The 22714-nt window shown below is 42.7% G+C and overlaps 1 protein-coding gene across 1 annotated transcript; it reads right to left on the bottom strand.

Annotated features, from left to right (window-relative positions):
* Window positions 1–821: 821 nt before the first annotated feature.
* On the bottom strand, window positions 822–22057 carry anapc7 (anaphase promoting complex subunit 7). Its single transcript, XM_084335837.1, has 11 exons — window positions 21867–22057; window positions 18323–18509; window positions 13727–13846; window positions 9285–9396; window positions 8933–9086; window positions 8691–8833; window positions 7650–7767; window positions 3830–4026; window positions 3464–3688; window positions 2397–2547; window positions 822–1520 (listed from the first exon to the last, which is right to left on the bottom strand). Exons 1-11 carry the CDS (start codon window positions 21965–21967, stop codon window positions 1331–1333), a joined length of 1698 nt encoding a protein of 565 aa, XP_084191963.1. The 5' UTR covers window positions 21968–22057; the 3' UTR covers window positions 822–1330.
* Between the last annotated feature and the right edge of the window lie 657 nt (window positions 22058–22714).

Genomic DNA, 22714 nt, shown 5'->3' with positions numbered 1-22714 from the left:
CGCGGATTGATTGATAGATTAATTGATTGATTTAAATTTCTTCCTTCCTACTTTCCGACTGCAGCGTTCTCTCTCACACTGTCCGACGCTGGCGTACCCACAAACACACACATACACACACACACACACACACACACACACACACACACACACACACACACATACACACACACACACGCACACACACACACACACACACACACGCACACACACACACACACACTCCTGTCTGCAACAGCGGGGGAGTCAGACTGAGAGAGAAGCAGCGCTGTTTTAAGTGAGCATGGTCTATTGAATTGATTGATTGGTTGATTGCTAATTTTATTACTGTACCCCTGGTTTCCAACTGGTTAAGTTTAGGCTAAAAGAAATAAATAAAAAAATAGGGCGAAGAAAACGTTTTTTTCCTATAGGGCAAAGAAAACGTTTTAATAAATTTTCAATCAATCATTCCAATAATACACAGTTGGATGTGTTAGTTGGTTGGATGCACTTCAAGCTGCTTCCACATGAGGCAACTTCTCTCAATCATTCCAATAATACACAGTTGGATGTGTTAGTTTGGTTGGATGCACTTCAAGCTGCTTCCACATGGAGTTGTGGGAACTACTTTTTCTGGCGGATGGTTTTTTCAATAAATCTTCGATTAATGTGTGTTTATTGTATAGAAATAAGGTTGGATGAATCTGGCAGTTGTATAAAAGCTTTACACCACGTGCAGTCGTGGTTTGTGACCAATAAACCATGCCTAGGGGGGTCTAACGACCCTCGGCTGCGCCTCGGGCCTAACAACCACCCCTAGGCATGGTTTATTGGTCACAAACCACTCCTGCGTGTGATGTAATGCTTAATGACATCACAAGTTGGATTCTTACTTCTCTGGTTTCTGGCTCATGTTCACAAATATTGATTGAACTTTCATGGAAATAACATTAAAATTATTAAAGATTTGAACTGGATGATAAGGTCACTGGAGGACAGCTATAACCTCTGGCCAAAACGGTGGGCTCAGACAAAAATGTACACAAAGAATTGAAATTGCCTCTCCCCCTCCCCCCTTGAACACTTAAGTGCTTGAACTGCATTCTCCACAGTCATTGAGGTCCAGTTTAACCTACTCAATGTCTGCCCGTCAGTTCATCATCCATGGATGTCAACACGGATACTTTCATGCGTTTGTGAATCCCAGCCGTCGTCTCTATGATCACTTTACGACAGAGAGAATCCCCAACAGGCATACAGCGCGCTGACTTGTTGTCGATGGCCTCCAAATCCTTCTCCAGCCGCTTCAACCCCTCTCCTCCCTTCATGTCCCTGCAGTAAGCCTGGGTCACTGCATCCCAAACCACTGCTCTTGGTCGGCCCACTGGGCCGCTTCACTGTCGCTGCCCTCCAGGTCTCCGTCCTCCCCGCTGCCGTCCATGTCGTCTCCGTCCAGCTCCACCGTGGCATCCGTGGGGCTCTCCTCTTTCTCCATCTTCTGCATGCCTTCCAGAGACTTCTGGTCATTTGGGTCCAGGCTTTCATGGGGGAAAAAAATTGAGAAAAGCATACAGGTTGAACTTGTATGGAGAGATGGAATCCGAGCCAGACAGTGAAGAGAGACGGGTCACTGGTCAAGATGACATGGAATGAACATACTGAACACATGGGGAGATTCATTATCTGGTCAGTGTAGGTGGCTTGGTAGACTGCTGCCCATATTATACATTATCTGGTCAGTGTAGGTGGCTTGGTAGACTGCTGCCCATATTATACATTATCTGGTCAGTGTAGGTGGCTTGGTAGACTGCTGCCCATATTATACATTATCTGGTCAGTGTAGGTGGTTTGGTAGACTGCTGCCCATATTATACATTATCTGGTCAGTGTAGGTGGCTTGGTAGACTGTTGCCCACATTATACATTATCTGGTCAGTGTTTGTGGCTTGGTAGACTGTTGCCCACATTATACAGAGTATCTACATCCAAATCATTGAGAATTTCAATGTGCACATACTTAATTATGAGTTGTAGATTCAATACTGGGTTATAACATAATTACTGGCAGCCATATCCTGAGCTTCTTTGCAAAGAGGGAAACTGGCAGTATCAATATTGGCATTAATGAAACATTGGTAATTGTGGTTACCTTAGTGCTATGCTGTATTGGTTACCTTAGTGCTATGCTGTATTGGTTACCTTAGTGCTATGCTGTATTGGTTACCTTAGTGCTATGCTGTATTGGTTACCTTAGTGCTATGCTGTATTGGTTACCTTAGTGCTATGCTGTATTGGTTACCTTAGTGCTATGCTATCCTGTATTGGTTACCTTAGTGCTATGCTATCCTGTATTGGTTACCTTAGTGCTATGCTATCCTGTATTGGTTACCTTAGTGCTATGCTGTATTGGTTACCTTAGTGCTATGCTGTATTGGTCCATTGCCTCTTGATAATCATTGACCGCCACCAGGAAGTCTCCAAGCATTCTGTGCAGGACACAATCACTCTGGTTCGCCAGGGCATTTCGCAGGAGTGCAATTCCTTCTTCATATTTCTGTTCACGGCCTTCAAAATAGGACAAAACAATATTAGCATGTGGGGCGGCTACGTGGCGTAGTGGGCAAGGCGCTCGCCACGAATGACGGAGACGCTGGGCTTGCCTGTTCGAGCCCAGCACTCCACATTGCTTTCAGTTTAGCTGGTCGTTCATACTAATACACATTGGCCGTATTAGGGGGTGGGAAACTGATGGGTGGGGATCGGGCGTTGTGGACAGCGACTCCTACAGGTCGGTTGGTGCACCTGCGCAGTAGAATCAGGAAGTGTCGGGGGCAGCGTGAGCCTCCCACGCGTTACTCCTCGCCACTGAGAGATCGAGCTGCGCAGGTGAAAAGATGCGACTGCTGTTACCTCAAGTACCGGAGGGGACTTGTGCTATGTATGACTTAGTCCACATTGCAGCCGGCTTGTGGGAGGCAAGAAACAGCGTTCGTGACAGGGGAGGGTTGAATTGGATGATACGAAATTGGGATGGGAGAAAATATAGAAAAATTGGAGAAAAAGTGGATCAACAACAATATTAGCATGTATACTAGAGCCTCAGTGCACCGGAACCAGCGTTTTTTACAAGTTCAGCGGATCTGAGTATTTCTGAGTCATTCGTGTGGTGCGGCCCTTTTCCAAAACAAGTGCATCAATAAGAATAAGTGTTTATTTATTCATATGATCAAATTTACGCAGTGACAATTGAATACAAATTTCCGGTCATATAGAGAATAATTTCATAAATAATCAAATAGGAAGTAGAAACACAATGAGGTACAAGGACAACTTCACACCGAGGAGCTGCTCCTGGATCGACACTGATACTACAGATTCTGTCGGTGCATCTCCCATTTCTACATTAAAATTTGAATTTTAGGTGGTAATGGAATATGATTATACATGATTATAAACTCATGCCAGCAGTAAAAGGACATACTTAGCAGTTCTGCTTTTTTGACCACAGCCTTGGTGTAGTCCGGCCTCTGGGCAAGTGCTTTGTCTAGCAGAGTCTTGGCCTTCTCCTGGGTCACAGGGTCTTCAAGGCACACTGTAGCCAGGATGGTCAAAGTCTGGGCATTGGCCCCCAGAGTCTTATAGATGTTATTGGCCATCCCCATAGCTTCTCGGATCCCATTGGACGCCAGGTAACAGTCAATCAGACCTGGGAGGGGAGAAGCGAGATTATTGTACTCCATTGTCTCTGGAAACTAAGCCAATAATAAAAAGTATGTATTTCAACAAACAACATTACATCTGGAAGCAGACTCTTAGAAAACCAGAGGTTAACAGAAGCAGGACTTGCCTTCGTAACAGTCCAGGCGGCAGGGTGCCAGGCGCATCGCCTCTCTGAAATGGATGATGGCCTCCTGCACACGGCCCATGTTCCTCAGTGCTGCCCCCTTCAGGAGGAGTGCCTGCACACTGTTACTGTTCAACTGAATGGCCTTGGCACCCAGGTAGAGCGCCCGGGAATAACGCTTGCTGTAAAAGCTGTGACAACTGATCCACAAAACATATGACAAAAACAAGTCACGTAAATAGTCATATCATGTAGATCATATCAACCAGCAGAACTAACACAAGTATTACAATGGTATATAATAATAATAATAACAATAATTAATTACATTTATATAGCGCTTTCCTCAGACTCAAATCGCTCCCCACAATGTAGGGTGGAAAGGAAATTGCCTCCTTCACCACCACTGGTAGCACCCAACTGTGGGCTATGCAGGCTCAATGGCTGCCACACACTGGCACCAGGCACACATCACATTACACAATGGCTGAATGGCTCAGGAGACAGGGATTAATATCAGCCAATTAAGGGGAAGGGATGATTAGCCCCAGAAAGAATCCATCTACCAATGCCATGTATCAACTTGGCAAAATACAAGGTTTCAAAGCATGCCATCTAAACACCCGGAGCCTCACCCCCAAGCTGGACGGAATTAAATGAATGCTTCTGCATTCAAAAGCACATATGACAATTTCTGAAACATGGTTAAACTCTACCATCCCCGATTATTTTCTTGACATAGAAAACTAGAGACCGCACTGATAAAATTGGTGGTGGTGTGGCTCTTTACGCGAGTCAAAATTATGTACAATTATGTAGATGGCAGCATCCCCATTGTCTGTGCTGAATGTTTGGTATTTTTTGTTGGTTTTTAGTACTTTTAAACATCCATTTTTAGTAAGTAGTAGTCTTCATTCACTGATTTGTGGACCTTTTGGAGTTTCTACTTGTGCTGTGGACTGTGGCCTGGATTTCTTCCCCTGATCGTTGGGGAGCTGTCCTGCTGTGCTGCTGTGCTCTGTTTCCACCTGCCCTACTCTGCTGCTGTAGCTGAGGTCTGTTTCCACCTGCTCTGCTCTAATCTGCTGTAGTAGCTTGAGACCTGCTTCCACCTGCCCTGCTCTAATCTGCTGTTGTAGCTTGAGGCCTGCTTCCACCTGCCCTGCTCTAATCTGCTGTTGTAGCTTGAGGCCTGTTTCCATCTGCCCTGCTCTAATCTGCTGTTGTAGCTTGAGGCCTGCTTCCACCTGCCCTGCTCTAATCTGCTGCAGTAGCTTGAGGCCTGCTTCCACCTGCCCTGCTCTAATCTGCTGTTGTAGCTTGAGGTCTGCTTCCACCTGCCCTGCCCTACTCTGCTGCTGTAGCTGAAGCCTGCTTCCACCTGCCCTGCCCTACTCTGCTGTAGTAGCTTGAGGCCTGCTTCCATCTGCCCTGCCCTACTCTGCTGTAGTAGCTTGAGGCCTGCTTCCATCTGCCCTGCCCTACTCTGCTGCTCTGCTGTAGATTGACTCTTACCAGTCATGCTGCTTGTGAGTATGACTTACTATCATTAGTGTCTTTGTTCATCGTCACGTCACTTCCGACTGAGAGAACGTTGTGCGCGCGTTTGGCTGCCGCTCATCGGAGTTTGTTTGCGTCGACACGTTAAAGTCCATGTACTGTGTCTGTCCATGTACTATAATTCAATGTCTGTAAAGTGCTTTGAGATACCTTATGTAAGGCGCTATATAAAATACATTTATTATTATTACACTCTGTAACACAAATGGACCTGTCTCAAACCCTGCCCTCTTTTCTTGATCCTCCAATCACAACTGTCGCTTACCTCGGACAAACCAAGTTTGTCCGAGGTAAGCGACAGTTGTGATTGGAGGATCAAGAAAAGGGGCAGGGTTTGAGACAGGTCTATTGAAACGGAGACGTTACAGTTGGTTGTCAATTTTACGTGTCAGCATGTGATCACTATCATTGTTACATATAAGCCTCCGGACAAAAACACTAGCATATAACTAGCATATCACAAATCACCAATCTCATCAAATCTATCAAAACAAAGGAACTTATTATCTTAGGTGATTTTAACCAAGATTGGCATGACAGCTCATCAAACTGGCTAAAGGTCTACATCAGCTAATAAAGGAATCAACTAGAATCAGCAACACTCTGAACTCTGTCCTTGACCTTATCTTCACTAACCAACCTGCTAAATATGCAATGTCTGGTGTAATTCATACTGCTATATCTTATTTATGCAATTAGAAAACCTCTCAACCCACAGAGCGCACATCTGTCATATTGTAAATAAAATACCGAACTCAAAATTACCTCAGTATAATTGACTGGAGCAATGAATTGCTACTTGAAAACCCAGAACACATACTGGATCAGTTCCATGACAAAGTAGAAACAACTCGAAGAAAATACATCACTGCCTACAAGATACGACCACGACAGTCTAGAATAGATTACCTTGGATAAACTAAAATAATGCAACTACTGAAACAGAAGGCACTCTCCCATAAAGTATACAGGTCCTCAAAAACAGAGGATAATAAAACACATTTTATAGAGATTAGAAATATATGTGCTACTGAAATACACAAAGCAAAAACGGTCATTCAAACTGCTTCTAATCCCAAAGCTTTGTCGCCAACCGTTGAGCGCCAAACCAGACTATACTCGGGTTTTGATCCTTTGATATTTTTCCTTTGATCCCGATTCTAAACACTCGCGCAGACCTCCCTGTATCATCCCTTGCACCGCTGCCTACGTTAAAATTGCAATGACGATCGAATCCTGCCAGGTGGCAGTATCGCCTACCTTTTGAACTGGGATAGTTTAGTGTGGGGCCACTTTAGTGTGGGGAGTGTCTGCAAGAACTCCTCCCCCTCAGAGGGAATCAGGACAGAGCGATCGCTCTGAGATTTTATCGCCTCAAACCTATTGTTTCCCATATACACGAGTATACACATATACACGAGTAATCGCGATCACGATGGGATCACTTGGATTATTCTTTTTGGAGTACCTTCTGGCTAAGGTAAGGTCTATTCTATGTCTATTTTACCGAACCTGAAACATGTTTTTGTACCGATCACAATGTTGTATTTTACCGGACTTAAAACATGCTTTTGGTAACGATCGCAGTTTCGGTGTAAGACGACCCCCCCCCCCCTTGATTTTGTGAAGACACATATGTATATGGTATATACTAGGGAGGTCCCGATGCGATCACGTGATTTTCCGAAGATCGGGATAGGCAAAAAAAAATAATCTTTATTTTTTTTATTCAACAAACATGACCATGTTCACGTCTTAAACTCATACTGAGGTCTTAGTTTTGGTTTTAAATTGCATATCATCATTCATTTATTTATTGTCACACAGAGCAGAAGAATTTTGCCAAAACAAACCAATAGTATCCAGCTGCAGAACGGCAGACCAGCCACACTCTCAGACCCAAATACATTTCTTTATTTATTTTTTTTATCCCAATTTCTCACATTACATTCACCCTGAATGTTGACGTTATCCCGGTGAAAAGTTAACTTCATTGCAATCCTTGACATAAATCATTTGATGTATAATTAAATTAAAGGAAATGCTGAGAGTGGCTGGTCTGCCGTTCTGCAGCTGGATACTATTGGTTTGTTTTGGCAAAATTCTTCTGCTCTGTGTGACAATAAATAAATGAATGATGATATGCAATTTAAAACCAAAACTAAGGGTGCCAACACATGCTCGTCACAGTTGGGGGTTCAGTGTCTCGCTCAAAGATCCTGCGTTTACCCTGTGTTTCCATCTTCTCACTGAGACGACTCACCCAGAGATGACCCAGGGTTCAGCGTGCTGGTCTGAGATGTTGAAGAGTCTTCCTCCCAGGACCTCCACGTCCTCCAGGTGTCCCTCTCGGGCCATTAGATAGCCATAGACATCCATGCCTGACAGACAGAGACAGCAAAGACAACAACCATTAGATAGCCATAGACATCCATGCCTGACAGACAGAGACAGCAAAGACAACAACCATTAGATAGCCATAGACACCCATGTCTGACAGACAAGAGACAGCAAAGACAACAACAACAACCATTAGATAGCCATAGACACCCATGTCTGACAGACAGAGACAGCAAAGACAACAACCATTAGATAGCCATAGACATCCATGTGACAGACAGAGACAGCAAAAGACAACAATAACAACCATTAGATAGCCATAGACATCCATGCCTGACAGACAGAGACAGCAAAGACAACAACCATTAGATAGCCATAGACACCCATGTCTGACAGACAAGAGACAGCAAAGACAACAACAACCATTAGATAGCCATAGACACCCATGTCTGACAGACAGAGACAGCAAAGACAACAACCATAACCATAGACATCCATGTGACAGACAGAGACAGCAAAAGACAACAACCATTAGATAGCCATAGATATCCATGCCCGACAGATAAGAGACAGCAAAGACAACAACAACCATTAAATAGCCATAGACACCCATGTCTGACAGACAGCAAAGACAACAACAACCAATAGATAGCCATAGACATCTACACCCCCTAAAATAAATCCATGCCATCTAGAAAGACGCACTTGTTCCACTAGAAATTTACAACAAAGTCACAAAGAGAACAATATAGCCTACAAGAACAACATATAGCTAATCTTAGGTGTTGAGGGACTTGTCTTAGATAATACGTAGGACTTTTCTTTCTCTGAAACATCTCTTGTGGGTGATATCAAACAAAACGTATCTTACTGTAAAGTAGACAGCTATGAAAATAACACCTAAGACAATCCTATCTTCAGGTCTCGGTAGAGGGTGTGGCTCATAACACACGCCACACTGTACCTTTGATGAGGTATGGGTCCATCATCTGAGCTTGCTCAAACTTCAGGATGGAGTTCTTGGTGTCGCCTGCCCTGAAATAGACATCGGCCAGGCTCACCAGCAGGTCCACGTTGTCCCTCAGCAGAGACTTCTTCTCCAGGGAGCTGAGGGAGGCGGAGACACGTTAAAAAAAAGAGATGTAAGAGAGATGTAAGATTATTTAATAGTCCCACCATTCAATGTAGAATCACTGATCTGCTCACCAAATGGTGTTGATGGCCCGGTGGTTGTCTCCTGCATGTATGAAGGCATACGCTTTGATCCACATAGAGAGCCAGTCCAGGTTGGGAACACTCTGGATCACGTCCATAGTCATAGAGGCCACCTCAGCACCCTTCACCGACAGAGACAGGAGGCCTAGAGGATAGACATGATGAGAGCCTCACTTAGGCAACGTTATACTGTATATATCCTAGCAAGGAATGTGTGCTGCGGTCAGGTGCAAAGCATACCAAAGCTACGTAATAACATCTATGTGGCGATAGATCGATAGATAGAGGCACAATATATAAAAGAATCAAGAACATTGAAAGTGGCTGTAGATTGCATGCTCACCGATGATTGCGTCCAGAGCCAGAGGACACTGTCTCAGCACCTCTTTGTAGCTTGTGACAGCAGAGCGCTCCTGCCCAGCCTTCCTGTAGAGGTTAGCTAGCATCATGTTGATCTAAGGCAAGAGGAAAACACATTATCTTCCTGTACAGGTAGCTAGCATCATGTTGATCTGAGGCTAGAGGAAAACACATTATCTTCCTGTACAGGTTAGCTAGCATCATGTTGATCTGAGGCTATAGGAAAACACATTATCTTCCTGTACAGGTTAGCTAGCATCGTGTTGATCTGAGGCAAGAGAAAAACACATTCTCTTCCTGTACAGGGCCCTATTCCCCATACCTGGTTCAACTAAGTCGATCAAAAGTCCCATTCTCCAGATTCAATTAACCCAATGTTTGAATCCAGGCTTTCCCTGTTCCTCGAACGCTGATTCACTCTTGTTAATTCGAACCAGACTTGATACTCAGGATAAGTGCGCACGGCCACCTCACCTGAAAAGACAGCGGGTGTCGATCGCAGAAATCCTGATTTTCTAACGGCAAAGGCATTGATTGATTGATTGAAAACTTTATTAACATATTGCAGAATGGGTACAATACAGTACGGCTGAATAGCCTCGCCGACAAGTTAAATGCATAATATATAGGCTAATGTTAAGTCCCTCATTACCCCAATCAATCAGATTATATTTCTTTAAATGTGCCTGCTGGCAGTAGAATGAATAATCAAATGAGATCTTGCTAGCGAAAATAATTAGTTCAACTCTTTCAGAATAAGTAGATACAAACAAGCCCAAAGAGTATCTAATTGATACAAATTAATAGATACTTATGAGGATATCTGTACTGTATGCGCTCGGCTTAGGTATAATGTACTTTATATAAAATACATGGTTCCAAAAAGTTTTCAAGGCGCGACCCCCGAAATAACGTGTCAGAGAGGCTTGGAGGGAGGCTATACAGTTTCACTATTAATCAGGTTTTAATCTGTTTCGGACATCATCCATACATGCATTGAATTGATTAACCTTTGGTTTATACCAGTGACACCTCATGTTCATCATCAGATAACAGTGCTTGAACAGATGAATGCATTCTCAAATTCATAAATCAAAACGCCAAAGGCTCATTCAATTTCTCAAATCCGTCAAACAGCGCATCTCGGGACATTTTAATCCCAGTTACAATATCACAATAACGTGCGAGTGACAGTGATACAATTCAACAATCCACAGATTTGGATTTGTCGTAATTCATATCCACAGTCCACGCATAAAGACGTTTCAATTTATGCTTGAATGAAACACAATCCAGGCGCTCCGTTAAGCAAATACATCAACAGCAAAGAATATGAAACGAATCAGAGCCAACGGTTTCATCCATTAAAAATATCCCAGCGGGATTCACATTTGCAATGCTCCATTATTAACACTTTGACGACCGTTCGGCGCCGTCTAATATGGTGCTAGAGGACCAAGGTTTGTTGACAAACCGATGTCTTTGTAGAGCTATATATCTATACTTTATAGTATTGCTATCTGTCCATTCTCATTGTCACTTGAGTTCATAAAGAGTCCCTTCAAAATGGCTTAAAGAAAAAAAAATCCATCAATAGGTTGTCATTTTATAGCGCCGTGAATATAAGCTTTATCGCAGATTTCGTCTCATATTTTCTGGAAAGCTACTTATAGAGCTAAAGGCTACTAACGTTATATTCAACGGCATTTCTGTTGTATATATTCTAATGAAATAACACACACTGCTTATGAACTGGACTATCCCATAGCATCTATGGATGAAAGGGGGGCGGCGGGGAACGTCGATTAGTATTATTGATTACCAATAGAGTGTCCGTGGAAGTAGCCACATTCACTGATCGAATGCTTGTGTCTCACAACAATGTCTAATCCGGCTGTAATTTAGGTGAATAAGGTCGTACCGTCACCCGGTGGTATCCCCTCCAGCATTTCCCCGTTATCGACCGGCATCTGGTAGATCGATATGTCCATTGGTTGATGATAAATGCCCTTATTCCATGGCGATTCGAAACGTGATCCATGGTGCATAGTGTTGCTTTGGGATCAGGGTAATATCAGGCTCCGTTGGAGGTAAAAAAGAAAAGAAAAAAAAATCCTATCGCCCACAATGATACTGCAGATGGCGCCCCTAAGAAGATCTGGCCGGTATTGCATGTTGGCGAGTCCACAGAGGAGGGTAATTCTGCAGAGCCGATGGGGGATGTTGATCTGGTTATTAATATGGAATAAAACAATAACAACTTGCCACGGCTATATACGTGGCTCTGGTCCACAACGCATGGCACCGAAACCCGTATAAAGTCATGGCTGGTCCTTAATGTGTTAAAATAACCACATAGTATGTGTTGCGACGCGCGAGCGCCGTATCCGTATATGACGTGCATTATTTAGGACAAAGTAAATCTATAGGCTGAATATGATTTATTATCAGCATTTTAGGTATATTATTTTACATTTAAAAAGCCTCCTCTAGAAAAACGAAGCACAAAAACATAATTCAGAATGGTATAATGAGATCTAGACTGAGAATTATTTCAGGAAGGGAGCTGGCATTTCTTTGCAAGGTTATGTGTAAGATTATAACTGTTTGTTGGTTTCCTTAAACATATACGTGAATGAACAAAATTAAGTTAAAAATAAATAAATAAAATAGAATTCTAATTTATTTATTTATAAATTGTTTCCTTTTCGAGTAATACACGATCACTCGAGTATAGCATGCGATCAATCGGTCTGGATTTTTCTTAAAAATGCCCATCCCTAATTAATTTCCACCCTGGAAAGGAACCCTTGCAACGACTAACCATATAACTCAGTTTTAGGTTTTTAGGTGAACAATGTTTTCAACTCTAATGAGTAATTACAAGTAAAATCTTGTTATTACGTTACCATTGACTGAAGGAGTGCTCGTCGTCTTTTCAATATAAAATAATTAGGAAACGGTAGCCAAAGTAACCAAAAAAGATATTTAATTATATTTACCATGGGTTTGTAACCAAAAGGAATAACATAAAATAACGACAAAACACAGGACTGTACAAACAGGATCAGCCACAGGGGAGGACAAAACATTTATACACGAGGGAATGACGAGACAAGACACACCTGGGCCGATTACAAATGGGTACACCTGGGAGGGGAACGATAAGGAACTACAAGACCAGGACAGGGAACTACAACTAGACATTACACATCACACTGGGAACACCTGATCAGGGTACAACACACCCACACGTAACACTTGTAAAGTGGAGTGTTGCCGACATTCATGCTTAACACATTCCCGGCCAACCACGTATATATACGTGTTTTGAAGCCGATGCTTGACGGCCAACCATGTGTATATATATATATATATATATATATATATATATACACACACGTGTTAAGCTTGTTTTTGCTTTTATTCCATTTTAATATCCCGGATGTTGTCACAGAGCTGTATTTTGGCTGGAAAAGGCATAGTGGGACTCCGAAAGTGCAGTACCGGCCAGATCCTGGTATTGGCGCCGTCTCGAGAATTTGTTGCAGACGGGTGTCACTTTTTTTTCACTCCGGGTGGACTTTTCTGTTAGCCTAAAGCTAACGCACCAGATCGCCTGGAATACTTTTTGCGACGCCGAATTCAGTATGCAGTAAAGGAATATAGCATCAGCCAATGGACATATCGATCTACCAGATGGCAATCAAATAACTGGGAAATTCTTTTTGGAATCCAACCGGCCACAGGTAAGAGCGATTTGACATCAATTTCAGCCTGATCTGCCTTGTTCTCATAGCCATCCACACAGTCAGCGTACGTTGTTGCAATAACAAATGCCGTTATTGGTAATCAATAATCAGAAACGACTTCCCCCGCCCCCCCCCCCCCTTTCATGCATACATGGTGGAACATGATACCGATCATATGCATTTTGATTTTTAACTCTAGCTTGTGTAGGGCCGAAACGCCAATCGATTTAACGTTATTAGCTTAGCGCCCTATAACTAGCTTTGCAGGAAATACCCCAGACCATTCCAATATAACGTTCATATTCACGACGCTATAAAACGGGAATGTATTGATGAAAACAAATTTTCTTTATGGCATATTGAAGGGAAGTTTTATAGTGTCAATTGACAATGACAATGGACACATAGCAATAATATAAAATATAGATTTAGCTCTACAAACAACCTCACGCACAGTGAACAGTTCTAATGAACTCTAATCCCAATGGCCCCGAATGTGTTAAAGACAGTATAGATTAAGTCCTTGATATATCACATTTACACTCCTAATAATTAGATTGACTTCAGAACTCCAACTACATGGTTCTTCGTTGCAACTCTGGCTCAATTATACATCCTACATGAATACAATGTGTGTCTCTCTCGGGTGGGGACCACAACTTGCGATAACTACCTTTGGAGTTCTCTGCCTGGATGGAATCCCGTCAAGCACTGCAATGGCGTCTTTATCCAGTTTCAAGATGGTGTAGCACTCTGCTATCTTGTACTTCACCTCAATCTCTGAGGGCAAACTCTATGAAAGACAGTTAAATACATTACATTTAAAAGAGCCTTTTTTCCTGTGAGGTATGTGCCAAGTTAAAGGAAAACTCCAACATTTTGGGAAATTAGCTTATTTGCCATCTACCCTGGAGTTAGACAAGAAGATACATACATTTTTCTTCTCTGTGCATGCAGTAGGAGTAGGAAGACGTTGGGAACTAGGCTAATGGAGGAACCTACTTCCAGTGACTGACGCTAAGCAAGGCTAATGGTGCGCGTCTTCATACTCCTACTGCATGCACAGAGAAGAAAAGGGTATGTATCTTCTTGTCTAACTCCAGGGTAGATGGCAAATAATCTAATTTCCCAAAATGTTGGAGTGTTCCTTTAATAAGTAAACTGTGAAATTTATGAAACAGAATTTAGAATCTCTTTATTTGCCATGTGCATTTGATTTTTTTCATATACCAGGAATTCATCCTCTGTATTTAACCCATCATAACTATTTAGGAGCAGTGGGTATTCATAGTCCAGTGCCCGGGGATGTTCTAACGCCAGTGCCTTGGTCAAGGGCAATGGCAGAACCTAGCTGTCTTTTATGGTGTGGAAGGAAATCATAGTACGAAACCCCAAAGCGAACACAGGGAGAACATGCCAAGTCCACACAGACCCCCCCCCCAGTCAGGTTGGGAGCCAGGACCTTGCTGTGAGGTAGCAGTGTTAACAAGGACCTTGCTGTGAGGTAGCAGTGTTAACAAGGACCTTGCTGTGAGGTAGCAGTGTTAACAAGGACCTTGCTGTGAGGTAGCAGTGTTAACAAGGACCTTGCTGTGAGGTAGCAGTGTTAACAAGGACCTTGCTGTGAGGTAGCAGTGTTAACCAGGACCTTGCTGTGAGGTAGCAGTGTTAACAAGGACCTTGCTGTGAGGTAGCAGTGTTAACAAGGACCTTGCTGTGAGGTAGCAGTGTGCCACAGGCCGAAAAATAAGGCTGGAGAGAAAGTGTTGGGCAAGTTCTAAAAAAAGAAGAGCAAACTTAGCAATCTATAAAAATATTAAGAATTAAGAGCAATCATTAACTGATTACTCCGCCCAATATTTATGCTCCATGAGGTGGCAAACAGTGTTTCTCATTCAATTTGGTAATGTATTATTCACATAACACTTATGATCGACTGTGGATAAACATCCAAAGATTTCTGGTTCACCCCGTCACTAGTGTGGTCTCAATACGTAGTGCAGTGCTGCCCTTCAGGGAGAAACCGTGCACACATGGGGGAAGAAGACCATGAGCTATACCGTTCGTGTTGTATTCTATTAAAGGTTTTGTATATAATTTAATGGTATAACGTCTGAAGCTTTGACTTTATGTTAAGTAACCCGGCTTGATTAAAATAAATACAATGTTGTGATCCGATTATGTAATTGAAGGATTACATTATTTATATGTTTTGGAATTTTAGAGTACTCTATTGCAATATTACACAGTGTAATAGGGACATTGTTTACACACACATACATGTAGGCATTTCAACAAACACAGTTGGAACAGAACAGATCACGGGATCAAACTTGTGACCTTCCGGGACATTTAAGACCAGAAGTAGAATAGAGGCCAGTCACAGAATGTTTGTGTAGTTCTTTCTTCCAACATGGCTGCCTGTAACAATTGGTAACCACTTTCAAACTAAAACAACCATTGTGCAATGGTAGAGTATGTAAAACATTCAAATGTAAACATGCATGAAGTTACTGTGACACTGTAAGTTGTTTAACTCATTCCCTGCCAACAACGATTTTATACGAACCACGTACAGTGTTTCCCATTAATTACCTAGACTGTGGTAATTAATGTTAATTGTAGCGTGTATAGGGACGAAATGCCAATGGATTAAGTATAATATACGTCGCAGGCTATTACTAGCCTCCCAGGAATGACCCTAAACCGCTCTAAAACCATACTTATATTCACCACGGTATAAAACGGGAATGTATGGATGGAAAAATTATTTATTTTTCACATCTTGAACGATAGATACTCTATGTCAAATGGGCCATAGTATTGTATCCATAGCTATAATATAGAATATAGTTATAGTTATAGCCCTGCAAACAAGGTGACCGCCTCCATTGGTCTAATGCGTTCCCAGCGTGGCAGAGAAAGAGTTAAAAGATCCAGTAATAATAATAATAATAATACATTTTTAATGCATGTCTAAAAATCCTGCTGTTTTGCACATAGCAACCAATGGTTGTATGGTGGATAAGTGGGCATTCTAAACATTCTGTGAAAGGCCTAAACTGGCTTGACACTGGTCTCTCTAACCACCCTGTTGCCAGTAGACGTTTAAATGTCCAACTTGACAACATAAACATGGATTTATTGATTGAAAACTTTATTAACAGATTGCAGAATGGGTACTGATGAAATATAGCACATAATGCTGCAGAGACATTCCTCGACACACACACACACACACTCTCTCTCTCTGTCCCTCCCCCCCCATCCCCCGTACAAGACACACCTTGACCATAAATCTGGCCATTCCGGAACAGGTGAGGGTCGCCAAGATAAGAATACAGATCTCTCTCTTTCTCTCAACTGACACTTAAACTGTAAACACAGTGACCTCAAACTCACTCTACACACACACACACACACACACACACACACGCTATGCCTCGTTTGCCCCCCACTCATTACACATTTTACAGCTGGCAAAACTCCGGAACACACTCTTACCTAAAAAGCAACCTGGTCACTATGACAGAATTCCAGAAACTATTGACTGGGTGAAGGACACTTTCTAGCCTCAGATCAAAGAGACATTTAACAGCTAGTTGCCAAGATAAGAACACATACACCACATTTACACACACACAGCACCCCCCTGTTCTTTCTCTCTCTCTCTCCATCACACACAAACACATTTACACACACACAGCACCCCCCCTGGTTCTCTCTCTCTCCATCACACACACACATGCAAACACGCACACACATTTACACACACAGCACCCCCCCCCCCCTTTTCTCTCTCTCTCTCTCCATCACACACACGCTCACACACACACACCAAGTGACAAATGCCATAAAAGGACAACAACACCAGAGGAGACCTCGCATCCACGCTGATTTCTTGACTTTTCACTTTCGTTTTGCTTTTGACTGGCCGGTCAGGAAAACTCTGTGTTCCATATAGAAACTGTGCTTTGCTCATTCACTTTTTATAATAAACTACCTCAAAAGTGTTTAATCTTTTACTTCTTTTTAATCTAATTACCGATCAGGTTTTCAAGCTTAAATACCCTACAGTACAATACAGTATGGCTCAATACACACAATTGTTAACCCTTTCTCTGCCACGCTTGTTCACCTACTTTGCAGGGCTATAACTTTTTAAATATTGCTAAATTGACATTACTATGGCCCATTCAACATCGATTAGCTATCGTTCAGGGTGTAGGAACGTTTTACTTTTTCATTCACACATTCATACAAAAATACGGTCTAGAGTATAAATATATTTTTATCATTTTCTGCAGTATTTCATAGAACGTGAGATATAGCCATTTATGCATATATTAGATCATCAAATGCAGTTTGATAGCGATTGATGCCAGATTAAAAATTTCAATTGTACAAGGTCCTAAACGTCATGACTCATCATCTGCTGGTGACCGGAGGGGGGGGGGGTCGTTTATAATGCAATGACCGACGTTAAATGAATCATGTAGTATGGGTGATATATTGATCATAGCAGTTTGTATGGATAATAATAATCAAAAACGCTGAAACTCATCGCAGCTTCCTCGTAGCGATGGGGGATGATACTGGAGCAAAAAGATCGGGGATGATACTGGAGCAAAAAGATCGCTATTATGGGATGTTGATCTATGCGATCCATTTCCAGGTTGTATAATACTATATACGTCCAAATAATGTTGTTTATCGAGTTATGGCAACGGATCGATTATCCAGTGTGTCCAGATGGAGTCCCGTGAGCGATAGCGAGTGGCAGACGGAATAGGGGGGACACCAAGGACTCCGGCCCAACTTCTGGTTTGGCAACTCGCCGATCGGCCACCAGGTGGCGGTATTGAAGCGCTGGAGAGTTGAGCGGAGTCCTACAGCACCAGTCAAGGATCCGTTGGTGAAATATGAATACCATGACAGAAATTTGAAATATTGATCTCAAAGACGCTGTAAAACATCATTGGCAGATTACGCATGGCGAGGAATGACGTCTTAACACGTCATTGGCAATTAAAGGGTTAAGGGGATGCAGACCAGCAAAAGACTTTCGTCTTGTTTACATCAGGGTCCCCCATTTTCAATTCATAATCATAATGGACCCAAGTTTACTTCCTGTTGCAGTGTTTGCTAATATCAATAACGGACAGGAAATTAAACATGGGTCCAAGGTGTTCCCTAGCAACATAATTCCAGCGAAACAGTCAGATAGTTCCCACACAAACCCAGGATAAAGTCAAGCGTAGCCGCCTACCTGTGCCTGCATGTTGGACGCGCCTCCACCTAAAGATGTACGGACTTTAGACGTTTTGCTCAGAACCTTCTTCTGCTGGAGCGCCATACTGTATTTGCAGGCAGCGTTGCGGTACTCCTTGTCGTGGAAGATGGCATCAGCATGATAAACCAACAGTTGGTACTTCTGAGACGGAGAGAACAGCTCTCTGCGGGAAAATAAATATACACAGCGGTAGAATCAAGGAAAGTCCGGTTGAAATAAAGTAGTGAACTACAATCTGGTTAGTAATAGCATAGTAGAAAAGTACTTTATTGATCCCGAGGGAAATATAGATGCTCAATTTCAACCTTGATTGAAAACTTTACACAATTGTTAAGGGGATGCAGACCAGAGAAAGACTTTTGTCTTGTTTACATCAGGGTCCCCCATTTTTTATTCATGACATACAGATATATCATGACATTTATGACATACATGACATACAGATATACAGTAGTACTGTTACATTTGTGACATACACGATATATGCAAATATACAGTACTGTTAAGCAGAGATCCTAACAGAAAATATATACATACGAGGGGGAGGAAACTGTACATTGGGAGGGGGTGGGTGGGGGGGAGGGGGATGCACCCTATGTATATATTTTCTCCCACCCACCCACCCACCCACCCCCTCCTACATTAATGTACAGTCTCCTCCCCATCATATATTATCTGTTAGGATTCTGGGTAACAGTACTCACTGTATATTTGCATATCGTATATGTCACAAAGGTAACAGTACTATATGTCATGTATGTCCCGACCCCCTATGTCATAAATGTCATGATGAGCGATGACCGGAGTGTTGAACGTCCCGTGATTAAGACGGGGAGGACGCGACCCTCTTTGCGCCGCCCCTGTGCCTCAAATAGATTCGCTATCAGCTCTATCTTTAATCTTTCAAAATGTTCAGTTGCTATCGCTAATTCGCTATCAGCTCTATCTTTAATTTTTCAAAATGTTCAGTTGCTATTGCATGCACTCATCTGTGTTTCACTACACACATGAGTGCATGCTTACCACTGTCAGTCTGCAACACTACTATCACCGACATCTAAGAAGGGAGATCCCCCCTTGAATGGCCCTTCTAAGGTTTCTCTCCTCCACACTGCCTATGGTGCATTTTTCCCTATTGTTAGGTTTTAGTGAGTTTTTCCTTACCTTCGCGTGGGGTATGTCTGGGAGTGCTTGCATTCATTCATTTATTTGCATTTATTTTAAATTGGTTGGACCTTATGGTGTTATGTTTGTTCTTGACTTGTTTAAAGAAGACGTGTCCGGCCCATGGGGACATTAACGTGTGTTGTCGGGCCTTACAAATACATTTGATTTGATTTGATTTATGTATGTCATAAATGTCACTATGAATTGAAAATGGCGGACCCTGATGTAAACAAGACAAACGTCTTTATCTGGTCTGCATCCCCTTAACCCTTTCACTGCCGCACTACCAAAACGGTTAACCCTTTCACTGCGACAATACACAGGTTAACCCTTTCACTGCCACACAACAGCCGGTTAACCCTTTCACTGCCACACGGCAGCAGGTTAACCCTTTACTATCACACAACCGACGGTCGTAAAGGGTTAACCTTCTGTCGTGTGGCAGTGAAAGGGTTAACAATTGCGTGTATTGAGCCGTACTGTATTGTACCCATTCTGCAATCTGTTAAATAACGTTTTCATTCATTCAAGGTGCAAGCATAGGGAGGGGGGGTTTGGACATTTACGGGGGCCAGTTTCGAATTGCAGCCTCCCGTAGGTGCTCTTTGAGAGCAGTTTTGAAGGAGGGTAGGGATTCACCTTTTTTTTACGGCTGTGGGTAGAGCGTTCCACATTGATGTGGCCTAATTGCTAAACGTGTTTAGTCCCTTGTTTGAGCCGAATCTGGGTTTAACATGATTTGTGGAGCTCCCTCTGTTGTGGTCGTGGAATTCACCGACCTTTGGGAAGTATTTTGACATGTACATGGGTACCACTACCTTGGTTGTGTAGTGTGATTGATTGATTGATTGAAAGGTTTATTAACAGATTGCAGAATGGGTACAGTACAGTACAGCTCAATACATACAATTGTTAAGAGGATGCAGACCTGAGAAAGACTTTCGTCTTGTTTCCATCAGGGTCCCCCATTTTCAATTCATCATATGACACACATGACATACAGATAGACAGTACTGCTACATCTATACATTTATGACATACCAGATTTTCAAATACAGTACTGTTTGTGATACTAAAAAAATCCAGAAGAAGAGTATATACATTTGACATAGAAACTGTGCATTGGGGGAGGTTGGGTAGGTGGGGTGGGGCTGTACATTGGAGGTGGGGGGGGGGGGGGTTTGGGTAGGGGGGGGGGGACACACTGTACATTGGAATACTGACATACATTTGACATGGAAACTGTACATTGGAGGAGCTTGGGTAGGTGGGGTGGGGTTGGGTGGGGCTGTACATTGGAATACTGACAAAGCCATGCTTGGTCTTTATTGTACAACTGGGTTAGGACATTTGTAGGGGCCAGTTTTGAATTGCAGTCTCCCGTAGGTGTTCTTTGAGAGTGCTTTTGAAGGTGGGTAGTGATTTACATTCCTTTACAGCTTTGGGTAGGGCGTTCCACATTGTTGTGGCATAATTGCGAAACGTGTTTAGTCCCTTGTTTGAGCCGAATCTGGGTTTTACATGATTTGTGGAGCTCCCTCTGGTGTTGTGATCGTGGTATTCACTGACCTTTGGGAAGTATTTTGACATGTACATGGGTACCTTGGTCGTGTAGTGTATCTTGTAGACCAGGCCCATTGCAAGTTGCTGTACTCTGTAGTCTACTCTAAGCCATCCTAGGTTGGCAAAGTGTGCAGGGGTGAGGTGGGTTCTAGGAGTCAGGTCAAGCAGTAGTCTGACCAGTTTGTTTTGTGATGTTTGTAATCTTGTTTTTAGTGCCTTTGAGGTGCTTAGTGCTCGAGCCATCTAGTCTTCTAAGATATTGCCACTCGAAAACCCACGGGGAAACAAGTGTACCCATTTTCTTACTGCAGATGTATGTCTAGACTATACATCTACGTCTGCGTTACATGATTATTTCAAATTGTACTGTAGCAGCATCATCACTGGTCCACAGTGGGGTGGAAGCAATGGAGGTTAACTCCGTTAAATTACAGTCACTACGTGAAAGATCCGTTGGAGCAGTTTGTTGATAAAATATTCAAGTACTGTACCACAACATGGTGATTGCATTATTTGGAGGGGGCGACCAACGTAACGTTATTTCTGGGAGAAAACTGACAGTGGTAAGGCTAGCTAGCTTGCTCGTACCTAGCAAAGTTCCACCGCCCCATATCGACCAATAATGTTGATCTAAAAACATTTTAGCTGACATCGGAAGCATAAAATAAATTAAGATTAAAATTGTGTAAGTGCGAGTTACCACTAACTAAAGCTTATATAGACTAACGGTAGTAAAATCCCGTAGATCAGGACTATCCAGCAAATAGACGGAGGCCGTATTGGTACTTACGGGTTGTTATTGCTCATCGTCAGCAGCAAACTGCTCATAATCCGAACGTTTGAATGCAGACCCGCGGCTGCCATGTCCCGTACGTGGTCTATCACATTCATGTTGATGATCTGCTTTATGTCAACGTTTGAAGTTAAAGGTTAGCCGTTTCCAAACAGCTCTCAGGTAGCTTGTTATTTCGACCAAGTATGTGCGCTGCGCGTTGTATTAAATATGGCGCCGTAAAAAATAAAGCTTTCGTCCATCTTCATCTCAGACACTAGATGGCGCCATTTAACCTGTCGTTGGGGGTTACACCATATCCGCATTCCGCAATTTACCTTTGACGCAGCACAAAAGGCCAAGAAAAGGGACGGCTGTCAGAAAAATAGAAAATCTATACTCAAGCTGATTGACATAGCCATAGGCTATAATACTGTTGTACACCAGATACCCGATAGTTGTACAGAGCAATTCAGTCACTTTTACTACATGGCACAGTGCTACTAAATCCATAACACAACCCCCTCCAATGTACAGTAAATTACCAAGTATGGTCTTGTCAATATTCCAATGTACAGTTTTGCTTGTACAGTTGTAGTGTCCCCCACCCACCCACCCCTCCTACCCAACCTCCCCCCCCCCACCCAACCACCTCCAATGTAGTCCCCCACCTACCCAACCTCCTCCAATGTACAGTTTCTACGTCAAATGTATACTCTCTTTTCTGGACTCTTTTCGTATCACAAACAGTACCGTATTTGCAAATCTGGTATGTCATAAATGTATAGATGTAGCAGTACTGTCTATCTGTATGTCATGTATGTCATGTATGTCATGTTATGATGAATTGAAAATGGGGGACCCTG

Source organism: Notolepis coatsorum (genome assembly GCF_963971535.1).
Source record: "Notolepis coatsorum genome assembly, chromosome: 1".
Lineage (NCBI taxonomy): Eukaryota > Metazoa > Chordata > Actinopteri > Aulopiformes > Paralepididae > Notolepis > Notolepis coatsorum.
The sequence above is the reverse complement of the archived record's forward strand: the minus strand, read 5'-3'. Positions and strand labels throughout refer to the sequence as shown.

What these genes read in the sequence shown, in the direction of transcription:
- anapc7 (XM_084335837.1), bottom strand. Translation starts at nt 21,967, where the DNA reads ATGAATGTGATAGACCACGTACGGGACATGGCAGCCGCGGGTCTGCAT. An exon ending in CGGGCCATCAACACCATTTG is followed by an intron (nt 8,834 to 8,932) that starts GTGAGCAGATCA and finishes CGCCTCCCTCAG; the next exon opens with CTCCCTGGAGAAGAAGTCTC. An exon ending in CCGCCTGGACTGTTACGAAG is followed by an intron (nt 3,689 to 3,829) that starts GCAAGTCCTGCT and finishes CTCCCCTCCCAG; the next exon opens with GTCTGATTGACTGTTACCTG.